This window comes from Mus pahari, chromosome 15 (assembly GCF_900095145.1).
Source record: "Mus pahari chromosome 15, PAHARI_EIJ_v1.1, whole genome shotgun sequence".
In the NCBI taxonomy this organism is placed as follows: Eukaryota; Metazoa; Chordata; class Mammalia; order Rodentia; family Muridae; genus Mus; species Mus pahari.
Window position 1 is genome coordinate 50,590,907 of NC_034604.1, and position 12,300 is coordinate 50,603,206.

The 12,300-nt window shown below is 46.1% G+C and overlaps 2 protein-coding genes across 2 annotated transcripts in view; one reads left to right on the forward strand and one right to left on the reverse strand.

Moving 5' to 3' along the window:
• Positions 1–1,901, reverse strand: part of Aldh7a1 (aldehyde dehydrogenase 7 family member A1) — a 48,371-nt gene extending 46,470 nt beyond the window's left edge. The window contains exon 1 of the mRNA XM_029546858.1: positions 1,809–1,901. The gene's annotated coding sequence lies outside the window, so the exon portion shown is untranslated. The remainder of the gene's footprint in view (positions 1–1,808) is intronic.
• Positions 1,902–1,980: 79 nt separating this feature from the next.
• The window catches only part of Phax (phosphorylated adaptor for RNA export), an 18,450-nt gene continuing 8,130 nt past the window's right edge, over positions 1,981–12,300 (forward strand). The window contains exons 1-3 of the mRNA XM_021214349.2: positions 1,981–2,128; positions 4,633–5,219; positions 9,261–9,381. Coding sequence (XP_021070008.1) covers positions 2,033–2,128; positions 4,633–5,219; positions 9,261–9,381 — 804 coding nt within the window. The 5' untranslated portion in view covers positions 1,981–2,032. The remainder of the gene's footprint in view (positions 2,129–4,632; positions 5,220–9,260; positions 9,382–12,300) is intronic.

A 12,300-nucleotide genomic window follows, 5' to 3' on the forward strand; every position in this document is an offset into this window, starting at 1 on the left:
AGACAGGGTTTCTCTGTGTAGCCCTGGCTGTCCTGGAACTCACTCTGTAGAGCAGGCTGGCCTCGAACTCAGAAATCCACCTGCCTCTGCCTCCCGAGTGCTAGGATTAAAGGCGTGAGCCACCACACCTGGCTCTACTGAACATTTTAAACTGCTGGGCTGGCATGAAGACAGTCTGTCCAGCTGCTTAACTGACTGTCCTTCACTTAGGTCACCAGGGAACATGTGCATGCCAGACTCAAGCTCAGGCTTGGACAGAGGTACACACTTCAGGCAGGGCAATTTCCACCCTCCTGAGCCTTCAACACAGCCCAGTTCAATTGACTGCTTGTGCCCAAAAATAAAAGAAAAGGAACTTTTCGAAACTCAGTCTCCACACCGACCTGAGGCACTAGCTAGCTCAGCTTCCAGTGGGTCTCAAAGGCCACCAGAATCACCTGGATATGTGAGAACACAGACTCAAGGCCTAGCCACACACTTGAGGAGTTGTGAAGATGGCCCACCTGCACATGTAGGTTGGGGACACTGCTTTAAGGTGAGCTACTGAATGCGACACGGGAAGGGTGGGCCTCTCATCTGTCAGTTTTGTGAGAAACAGAATGCTCACATTGTAATCACAAATTCAAGAGACTAGGTAAAGTTGCAAAGGTTTTATTTTACAGTTCTGTAGACACTGATGCCAGCCTACTATAATGACTGGTATTTCAGTTTGGCATGAAACAGTGTTTTTATTTTTTTAAAAAATAAAAATCTATTTATTTACTTTATGTATATGAGTACATTGTAGCTGTACTGATGGTTGTGAGCCACCACGTGGTTGCTGGGATTTGAAGTCAGGATCTTTGGAAGAGCAGTCAGTGCTCTTAACCACTGAGCCATCTCTCCAGCCTGAAACAGTGATTTTTAAAGGCCCTAATGGCAAAAATGTCCTGCTCTTTTCCTGTAGGCTGGGACTCCAAAGAGCTACACAACCTTTGCTCTCGCCCTCCCCTCCCCAAACTCCCCAATCTATTGGTTCAGAACACAAGGCCTTATCTATTGTATATCCCGGGTCTTAGGATTCCCTCCTTTTCCGATCATGAGTTCAGTCACATGGCAGAGTGCCTGTAACTTTTCAACCCTAGGATAAACTGAGATTGCCTAGACAGGCTGGCACCAGAGGCCATCTAAAGGAAGACAGGGGTGTTGGTAGTGGGTAGCTGTTGACCTGTACTTGAGCGCTAAACCATCTTAAACTGAAAATGGAGCATGATGTATGTATGTGTATGATGTATGTATGTAAGTACATATGCATGTATGTATTTAATAAAAGAGGTTCGAGGGTGTCAAAGCTCCTGGTGTAGAGGCATGGCAGTATGTAACATGATTTATTTTTTGCAAAATAGAGGGTCAAATTGCCCTGGCCTCCACCAGCTTAGGATAAAGGAAAACATAAACATTAAAACAATAAAGACCTGTAATTAACAGCACTTCAATACTATTTTAACCGCGATTAACCAAGTACCCCGGGGCAAGATGGGTCATTTTAAGATCTCTGGAATAAGGGCTTAGTTACTTTAGCCTAAGGGTGACTCAGAAAAGGCGGCGGCAACAAAGGCTGCCCCGGGACGCAAGCGGGCCAGTGATTGTAATGCACAACCAGGCGCGCCACCGGGGAGAGCGGAGCTTGGCAGGGAGCTGAGGTGGGGGCGGGAAACAATAAAACAACAACAACAAAACAACCACAACAAGCAGGCAGCCGGAAGGCCTGTGCAGAGCATCCGGGTGAGAGGCGGGAGGTCAGGGCGGAGCCCGGAGCGCTGCCTTACCTTCCGTGGGGAAACGGCGGGCGTGCGCGGAGCTCGCCTCCCAGCGCTGAGTTTTGTGTTGCTGACGCTCGCCCGGGTGTCCCGCAGAGGCGCCGCCCTAGGGCTCGCCCGCACGGGGGCGCCGCAGCACCGCCCTAAGGCCTTCCCGCCGCCGCCGCCGCCGCCGCCGCCGTCGCCGTCGCCGTCCGCCGGAAGCGCTCGCCTGACCCTGCGCGCCGCGGAAGATGGCGCTGGAAGCTGGCGACATGGAAGAGGGGCAGCTTTCCGACTCGGATTCCGACATGACGGTCGTCCCCAGCGATAGGCCTCTGCAAATGGCGGTGAGCGACGGCGCGCGCGGGACACGGGGCTGGACGGCCGGGGAAGCGCGGCGGGAATGAGAGGCGCGGGCGGGCTCGGGAATGCACCGAGTCGGAGGCCGCGGGGCCCCGGCGGGCGGACGGCCTCGCGGCATCCCGGATCCGGCGAGCATCCCTCCCTGGCGGCTCCCGCTTCGCCCAGCTTCCCGGCTCCTGCACAGCCGCCCCGGGAGACAGATTTTTTTAATTTTTATTTTTATTTTTTTGTCCAGACATAAAACGTGGGGACGGAGGCATGCAACTGCTGGTTTTTTTGCCTTAGTGGATAAGGAGCTCTTGGTGTGATCGGGGCCGGGTCTTTGATGCCTCCTCCTCCATCCATCTTCGAGCTTAAGTCAGCTTTCACGAGCAGCGTGGAGGCGCCACGGCTTTGTTTCAGCCGTCCAGGGTTGTAGACGGCATCGCGCTGTGTACCCCAGGCCGCCCTGGCACCTGAGCTGTGGTCCCGCCTTTCATCCTCCAGCAGTGTTGGGAGATCGCAGATGTAAAGCACCGGGACTCTAGGCAGCTTCCTAGTTTTCTGGGACTTTGTTGAGATTCCTTTTCATTCCCTCAGAAGGTTTTCCTGCCAGTCCACCGGCACTTAAGCCTAGGCACCGTCGCAAAACTATTTAACTGCAGTGGTTTTGGTGTTCAGTGGAGCTGGCATGGCACACCGCACCACTGAGTGTGTATACACAATACAGACTGCACACTGTAAGGCCTGACCAGTGTTAGCAGTTAACACTGGAGGAATTCAACAGATGCTTGGTTATGTGTTTCTTATACAAAGCAGAGATTGAGGACACAGAGTTAGAAGAAGTAAGTTCAGGTGCTTTATTGCACAGGAGGGGGACTAGTTAATAGAGTGTATTGCAAACTAGCTGCAAGAAGGAGAGGGGTGTGGCTCGATGGGTAGAGTGCTTGGCTGCGGTGCAGGAGGTCCTGAGTTCAATCCCCGGGGTACCCAGAAGCCAAGTGTAATGCACACCTGTATTCCCCCCTAAAAAGGATTTTGACTCTTCTTTACCATAATGAAATGATAAATGTTTAAAGTGATGGATATTCTAACAGCCCTGGTTTGATCATTATGAAAAGTATGTATTTGGGCATCATATTATACTTCATAAATTTGGGTAGTTACCATGTGGCAAATTTTTAAGCGATTACCTTCATGTGTGGATGTCTTAGAAAATGTCCTTATTTTAAGTCCCTTAATTTTTTTTTTTTTTTTCAGACAGGGTTTCTCTGTGTAGCCCTGGCTGTCCTGGAACTCACTTTGTAGACCAGGCTGGCCTCGAACTCAGAAATCCACCTGCCTCTGCCTCCCAAGTGCTGGGATTAAAAGCATGTGCCACCCCCACCCAGCCTAAAAAATTTTTTTTTGCATTAATAATTTGGTTAACATAGTGCTGTGACATCTGAATTTTCAGGGTTGGTTGGTTTGTTTTTGTTGTTGTTGTTTTGTTTTGTTTTGTTTTTGAGGCTAGGTCTCTTCGTGGCCCACAGTGTCCTCAAAACCAGGGTCCTCCTGCTCAGCCTCCTGAGCTCTGATTCCAGGTGTGCACCACTACACCTGGTGAAACCTGCAGTTAAAGTTAATATGTCTGGGATTCTTCCCAGCAGGAGCTTACCATCAGACTTGATTGGTTAGTTGGTTGGTTGGCTGATTGATTGCAATAGGGACAGGCAAGGGGTGTACACTATATAGCCTTGGCTGACCCTAGAACTATGTAGCTCTGGCTGGTCTTGAACTCACAGAGATTTGCCTGCCTCAGCTTCCTTCCCTAGGGTGCTGTGATTTAAGGATGAGTTCACCAAACCTAGCTACACCATCAGATCTTAAAGGGAGTAGCCACAGAACCATATAAAAGACGTTGGTATATCCAACTAGAAAATAATATTTTTGGAGAGAAAGATAGCAGAGTTTTGTTTTGTTTTAGTATTTATGTGAGTACACTGTCTCTGTCTTCAAACAGACCAAAAGAGGGCATCGGATCCCATTACAGATGGTTGTGAGCCACCATGTGGTTGCTGGGAATTGAGCACAGGACCTCTGGAAGAGCAGTCAGTGCTCTTAACTGCTGAGCCGTCTCTCCAGCCCCAACGAGTTTGTCTTAACTGCCAGCCACAGTTACTGTGTGTGTCATTCTCTTTCACGCATACTTGTCTTTGAAGATGAGAAGTAAAAGCTTTACTAAATCTTTAGAAGGCGACCTTTCAAAACCAAGTTAATGTAATGTAGCTGTCTTTGGAGCGTGATTGCTTTAGATGCTCCAGTTGAGTACTACACTCATTTTCCTTAACAAGATCTCGCTGCACACCTCAGACGAGGGCCTGAGAACACAGTGGTGTGACCCACGTTGTCCTGATCCTTCTGTCTTAGCCTCACAGGCATGCACAGTGCCTAGGTCATTATGAAAAATAGTCGGGGGTAGGTGGAATTGGTGTCGTGTGGAACTGACTGTCGTACCTTTGGCTTGCAGAGAGTCCTAGGTGGGGGCAGTGCTGCGTGCGCACCAGTGTCACATTATCGGACTGTTAAACATGTGGACTCCAGCGAGGAGAGTCTAGATTCCGATGACGATTGCTCTCTTTGGAAACGCAAGCGACAGAAGTGTCACAACCGTCCTCCCAAGCCAGAGCCCTTCCCATTTGGACCAAGTGGTCAGAAAACAGCTCTCAACGGTGGAAAGAAGGTGAACAACATCTGGGGCGCCGTGCTCCAGGAACAGAATCAAGATGCAGTGGCCACGGAACTTGGCATCTTGGGAATGGAAGGCTCCATCGACAGAAGCAGGCAGTCTGAGACCTATAATTATTTGCTTGCTAAGAAACTTGCTAAGAAGGAATCTCAAGAGTACACAAAGGAACTGGACAAAGATCTAGATGAATATATGCATGGTGACAAAAAACCAGGGTCAAAGGAAGAGGAGAATGGGCAAGGTCACCTCAAACGGAAACGACCTGTCAAAGACAGACTGGGTAACAGAGTGGAAATGAACTACAAAGGGCGCTATGAGATCACAGAAGAGGATTCTCCCGAGAAGGTGGCCGATGAGATCGCCTTCAGGTGAGCGCTGCAGCATATACCTGACACTGACGGGAATAGACTACATAGTAAATGTCTTCCTTTCTGGGGTTTCCTTTTGTTGAGACAGGGTCTCTCTCTGTATTTCCTGGAGCTTGCTGGGCAAGGCTGGCCTCAAACTCTCAGAAGTCCACCTGCCTCTGCCTCCCCGAGCTGAGACTAAAGGTGTGCGCTACACCTAGCTGAGGGTTTTGGCTTGGTTTGTTGGTTTTTCCTTAATGGAATTAACCCAGGGCATATTTGGCTCTGAATGCATTTGTGTCTTTTTAGAGATAACTTTGAGCTGAAGATTAGCTCAGTTGGTACAGTGCTTGCCCAACATGTATGAGACCCTGAGTTCATCCTCAGCACCTCATAGCTGTGTTACATGCCTGTAATCCCAGCACCACAGACATTCAGGATCATTCTCAAGTACACAGTGAGTTTGATGCCGGCCTGGGCTAGATGACATATTGTCTCAAAAGAGGGAAAAAACAAAAGAAGTGGCTGGCAAGGTGGCTTGGGCTGGTAAAGGCACTTGCTGCCCGGCCTGGTGTCAGTTTGGTCTCATGTGGTAGTAGAGAACTGACCACTGCGAGTTGTCTTCTGCCCTCCACATCTGTGCACAGCACAGCTCCCCCTACCAAAACAAAGAAAGAGAAAGATGGACGTAATTTTTCAGTGTTATATTCGAAGGTGAAAAATAAAATGACTATACATAGGCCGGGCGTGGTGGCGCATGCCTTTAATCCTAGCACTTGGGAGGCAGAGGCAGGTGGATTTCTGAGTTCGAGGCCAGCCTGGTCTACAGAGTGAGTTCCAGGACAGCCAGGGCTACACAGAGAAACCCTGTCTCAAAAATCAAAAAAAAAAAAAAAAAAAAAAAAAGACTATACATTAATATGATAATCAGTCATTTATATTAACATGACAGTCGTTCATTTTTCAGATCCCCCCCACCCCCCATGGAGGCAAATTGATCCAGTTTTACAGCCGTTGCTTTATTTTACTTTAAACAGCTGTTGCTTTTCAAACCTTTTCTCTCCGTCACCCAGTAAAATCCTTAGTGTCCACATCCGCGTATCTGTTTACTGTTAGGGTTCCTGGTCTCCTTCCCAGACAAGCAGATTGTCCTTGTAAATTCACCACACAGGTTAGCCGTGCAGTATATATTTTTATGTAATTTCTTTTTCTTTTTCTCTCAACATAGGGTTTCTCTCTGAGACCAGGCTAGCCTTGAACTCACTCATAGATACACCTGCCCCTGCTTCCCAAGTGCAGGAAGTAAAGGCCTGCACCACTATGCCTGCCTAGTTTCTTCATCTGTAAGATCAACTTACACTGTAGCAGGAACTAATTGACCCTCTCCTCCTTTTATTGAGATGGCCTCACTTTGTACCTGGAATCCAGTGTGTAAATTGTTGCATTGTTGAGCTAAATACATAGACCAAACTGGCCTCAAGCTCACAAGATACTTGCTTGCCTCTGCTTGCCAAGTGCTGGAATTAAAGGTGTGCACCATTCAGTATGCCTGTTTACTTTTTTCATTTAATCGAGAAGTGTTGCTTTTTGTGTGTTTTGGGAATTTTGGAAAGGTTTCCCATAGCCCAGGCTAGCTTCAAATGTACTCTGTAACAAGGCAGATCTTGAACCCTGGTCCTTTTGTTTCTGCCTTCCAAGGGCTGGAATCACAAGCATGCGTACTGACTGTTTTATTGCGTGTGTGTAGATTTGTGTATCTCCAGACACAAATGGATGGACAGTCTACATTTATTTATTATGAGTAATGCTATTAATGAACCTTTGCTTGCAAGTCCTTGATCATATATTTTCATTTCTTTTGGGTAAATAGAATTTTTGGCAGGTACTCAATTCATGCATTTTTCACTGGTTTCAGATTCTGATTAAGTTTTGTTAGCTCTCAATCACTAGTCACATATTTGAAAGTGGGTACTGGTGTTAGGGAAACAAGGGTTTACTTTTCAGGCAATACCAGTACAGGGTTTAATGGTCAAAATGCTTGGGGCAGAAGATGGTTCATTAGTTAAGAGCACTGGCTGTTCTTTTAGAGGATCCACGTGTGATTCTCAGGACCCACGTGGCAGCTCAGAGCCATCCCAGGCAACCCAACCCCCTCTTTTGGGCTCTGCGGGCACTACTTGCACGTGGTGCACTGCATACACATAGCCAAAACACTCACACACGTACAATAAACAGCTACTTCTGTTTCTGTTTGTTTTTTGTTGTTTTTTTTTCTGGTTTGTTTGTTTGTTTTGAGTTGGTTTCTCTGTGTATCCCTGGCTGTCTTGGGAACTGATCTGTAGACCAGACTGGCCTCAAACTCAAAGACTAAAGGCATATGCCATTATCACCCAGCAATAAAATCTTAAAAAGTGTTAAAATCGGGTCTGGGTTTCAGGTCCAGTTGCAAGGGATCTGGCGGCCTCCTGGGCATCAAACGTGAGACATGAGACATACATGTGGGCAGTACACTTATATACTTACACTTAAAAAACCGTTAGATAGAAGCTTGGAGCTTGTGTTTGGAAAGAAATCTAGGATTAGAAACCAAAGTCTTCCTTAGAGATAAGGACCTTGTGCCCAGTAGTTGCCTGCCCTGCACGAGGTCGCTGACTTTGTGTCGGACCTGAAGCTGAGCCTTTAGCCCCTTGCTCTTCCTGGGCTGATGGTTTTTTCTTCAGTATTGCATCACTTCTGTGAGGACAAACCAAAACCCTGGCTCTGCACTGTGTTCCTTCTTCTCTGGGGACCAGGGCTGTCTGACACCATTAGAAAAGTTACTCAGCTGCCTGTATTTTGTTTTGTGGTTTTATTTTTTGTTGGTTGATTGGTTTTTATTGTTGTTGTTGCTGCTGTTTGTGGGTTTTTTGTTTTTTTAAAGATTTTATTTATTATAAATAAGGACATTGTAGCTGTCTTCAGACATATCAAAAGAGAGCATCAGATCTCATTACAGATGGTTGTGAGCCACCACGTGGTTGCTGGGATTTGAACGCAGGACCTTCAGAAGAGCAGTCAGTGCTCTTACCCGCTGAGCCATCTCGCCAGCCCTTGTGGTTTTTTGGGTTTTTTGTTTATTTGCTTTTAAGACAGGGTTCACTGTATAGCCCAGGCTGTCCTAGAACTCGTTCTGTAGAGCAGGCTGACCTTGAAAACTCACAGAAACCTGCCTGTTTCTTCCTGAGAGCTGGAATTAAAGGAACGGCCACCATGCTTGATGGTTCCTTTTGTTTGTTTGTTTTTTTAAGATTTTATTTATTTATTATATGTAAGTACACTGTAGCTGTCTTCAGACCCTCCAGAAGAGGNNGTCAGATCTCGTTAAGGATGGTTTGAGCCACCATGTGGGTGCTGGAATTTGAACTCTGCTCCTTTAGAAGAGCAGTCGGGAGTTCTTACCAGCTGAGCCATCTCACCAGCCCGGTCCCTATATTTTTAATCTCTAAAGAATGAAATGAAAATAATACGTATCTAACATTTGAAAGGATTGACATTTACAGATAAGGTGGGGCCATTAGAATTGAACTATCAGGAAACCATTTGTAGAATTGGAACATTAATTGTTAATCATAACTGAAAGTATATTGTGTGCATGCCATTTGTTTTGGCAGAAGTACATGGAGTTTACCATCCTTAATTTAGAGTTGGATTTATTCGTCTTGCTTGGCATGTTCATTTATTTTCAGAATCGCCATAATCCAGCAAGGTAAGTGAAGAGCCTTACTTTAAATGTTACCGTGAAGGCTGAGGTCAGTGTCCTGTTGTGTGACTGAAGATGAGGTTGTTCCCATGGCAGCGATTCCACAGCTGGAGGATGGAGAGTTGGGGAAGCAGGTGTTATCAGGAAGATGCGGGCTCTGGTTGAGAACTACACCGGAGGTTGCAGCAGGCCCGTCAGGGAGTGAGTGTGCATTGCAGCAGGCTCCTCAGGGAGTGAGTGTGCATTGCAGCAGGCTCGTCAGGTAGTGAGTGTGCATTGCAGCAGGCTCCTCAGGGAGTGAGTGTGCTTCTCGTTCTCATCAGGTTGCAGGAACCCAAGAAGGACCTGATAGCCCGGGTGGTGAGGATACTGGGAAACAAGAAGGCCATTGAGCTTCTGATGGAGACAGCCGAAGTCGAGCAAAATGGTGGCCTTTTCATAATGGTAAGGCTGTTTTACTGTTTCTGCTTTTGTAGTATCATTTTTTTTTTTTTTTTTTTTTAAAGCAAAATGAACTTGCCTCTCTGTGCCCCGTGCCCCACCCCGTCACTACCCCTCCCCTCCACACACACATACACTCCCCTTTTGGTGACAGGGTTCATTCACTGTTGTGGCACAGCTATCCGCAGACTTGGAATACCTTATCAGTGCTAGGGTTGCAGGCATGTGTCATTATGCCTCTTTCAGGTTTAACTTTAAGACAGTTGTCTAGAAGGAGTTTAAAACTCGAGTTTGAAGGGTTTTGTTTTGGAGCACAACTTACTGTGACTTAGCTAAATTATTTGGTTCCTTGTGGTCAGTCTCATCATTGTAAAGAAGATGAATCCTATGCCCTGAGGATTAGATGAGATGGTCCACATGAGGTATTAGCTTAGTGCCTGGCATTGGCGCGAGGCCAGCCAGATTTACAGAGCAGGACCCTGTCTTGAAAACAAAACAAAACACTTGTTAAATTATAAAACCCAAATAGTGGGCTGGAGAGATGGCTCAGTGGTTAAGAGTACTGGCTGCTCTTCCTGAAGTCCTGAGTTCATTCAAGTACCAGTAACCACATGGCTCACAACCATCTGTAACAGGATCAGATGCCCCCTTCTGGTGTACATGAAGATAGCATACTCACATACAAAAAGATAAATCAATAAATCTTCAAACAATTAAAACCCAACCAGAGCTGAGTGTGATGGGATGAGCCTGAAATCTCAGCGTTCAGGAGGCCAAGGCAAAAAGACCGCTGAGGATTTCAGGACGGGACGGGGGGCTGCCTCAAAATAAGTCAGTAAATCACCAGTAGATGCACAGAATACCCATGTGCATTAAAAGTTCAAGGGTAACGGGGTTAGGAAAGAAAGATGCCTGAAAAGGCCGCAGAGTGGGATCGCACTAATGGGGGAGAGGCAAGGCCCAAGGCATTACGCTTAGAGAGTGGTTTACAGATCTCATTAATTCAGCTTTCACTGGGAAGTGAGGATGCAGTGTGCGTGTCTTCCTTTAGCTTGCTACTCCTGGTTTGCAGTGTGTTGCCCAGTGTGCTGTTTACCCAGTGGGCACAGCACACGTGACATAGATAACATGCTATAGGAGTAGAGAGAAAATCTACAGGGTTGATAGCATTGGAGGTAAGAGAGAGAGCTCAGTGGTTAAGATCTCAAGGTGTTCTTGGGAGGGCCCAAGTTTAATTCCCAGCACCCCTGTGGGATGATGTACTAGTTAGGGAATCTATTGCTGTTTTGAAACTGACAAATTGGGGAGGAAAGAGTTTATTTGGCTTACATTTCCATAGCACTGTTTATCACTGAAGGAAGTCTGAAGAGAAATTAAAACAGGGCAGGAACCTGGAAGCAGGAACTGATGCAGAGGGACACTGCTTACTGACTTACTCATCCCGCTTGCTTTCTTTTCTTCGGGTTTTTGGGGTTTTTTTCTAATTTTTTTTTCTTTTTAAGATTTATTTATTTATTATATGTAAGTACACTGTAGCTGTCTTCAGACATACCAGAAGAGGGAGTCAGATCTTGTTACGAATGGTTGTGAGACACCACATGGTTGCTGGGATTTGAACTCAAGACCTTTAGAAGAGTAGTCAGTGATCTTACCCAATGAGCCATTTCTCCAGCCCCTCATCCTGCTTTCTTATAGAACCCAGGACCACCAGACCAGGGATGGCACCACCTACAATGAGCTGTGCCTTACCCCAGTTGATCACTAATTGAGAAAATATACAGTATTTTATCAATGTATCTCAAGGCATTTCCTCCTTCTCTGATAAGTCTAGCTTATGTCAAGTTGAAGCAAAACCAACCAGTACAGGTGGCTCACAGCCGCTGTGACTCCAGCCCCATGGGGGTTAGATGCCCCGGCCTCTCTGGGCTCTCTGGCTCTCACTGTCAGACGTAAATCTTAAAACTGATGTTTTTTTCTGAGTTATTTATGTATATGAGTAACTGTAGCCGTTCTCAGACACACCAGAACAGAGCATCGGATCCCATGACAGATGGTTGTGAGCCACCATGTGGTTGCTGGGAATTGAACTCAGGACCTCTGGAAAAACAGTCCATGCTCTTAACTGCTGAGCCATCTTTCCAACCCAAAATTGACAATTTTTCCAAAAGAACTGATAATATTGGCTGAGGGGACAGCCCATAAACTTAAATTATAGAAATCATCAACAAAACAAGATAAAATTAATCATATATTTATATTTTCATTTACTTGAACATGAAGTTAAAGGTTTATTAGTAATGTAACTTTTTAAAAAGTATATGTTCCTGTGAGTTAATAATACTGGTCTACTGAATATTGAATGAATAAACTTCAAGGACACTTTGATATGACCTCTTTGAATAATTATTGAGTGCCTACTTTGTACTGAGAGGTGTTGAAGACAAGAAAAACTCAGTTTATTGTAGTAATTATAAAGTCAGGCTTGGTGACACATGCCTGTAATCCCAGCAGTGGAGAGGCACTGAGCTGGCCTGCCTAGGAAGTGTCAGACTCACCAGCCTACGACGTCATGAGAGCTGTCGAGAGAGACAGAGACAGACAGACAGACAGACAGACAGACAGACAGACAGACAGAGAGGTGTCTGAGTTCCATTCTCATGAACCATCAGGTAGCCTCTCAGGTTGTCCACTGACCTCCACACCTATGCCATGGAGTACATGCCTCTCTTGGAAAAAGTAATGAGTGTTTGTTTAAAAAAAAAGAATAAATATAATTCAAGTGTGTTATATATACACACTATGAGAAAAGAAATAGATCAAAAGAAGATATAATGAGAAAGATCAGGGTGAAGGTCTGACAGGGTTAAAAGACAGCAGTAAGGATCTGTGTGTGTGTGTGTGTGTGTGTGTGTGTGTGTGTGT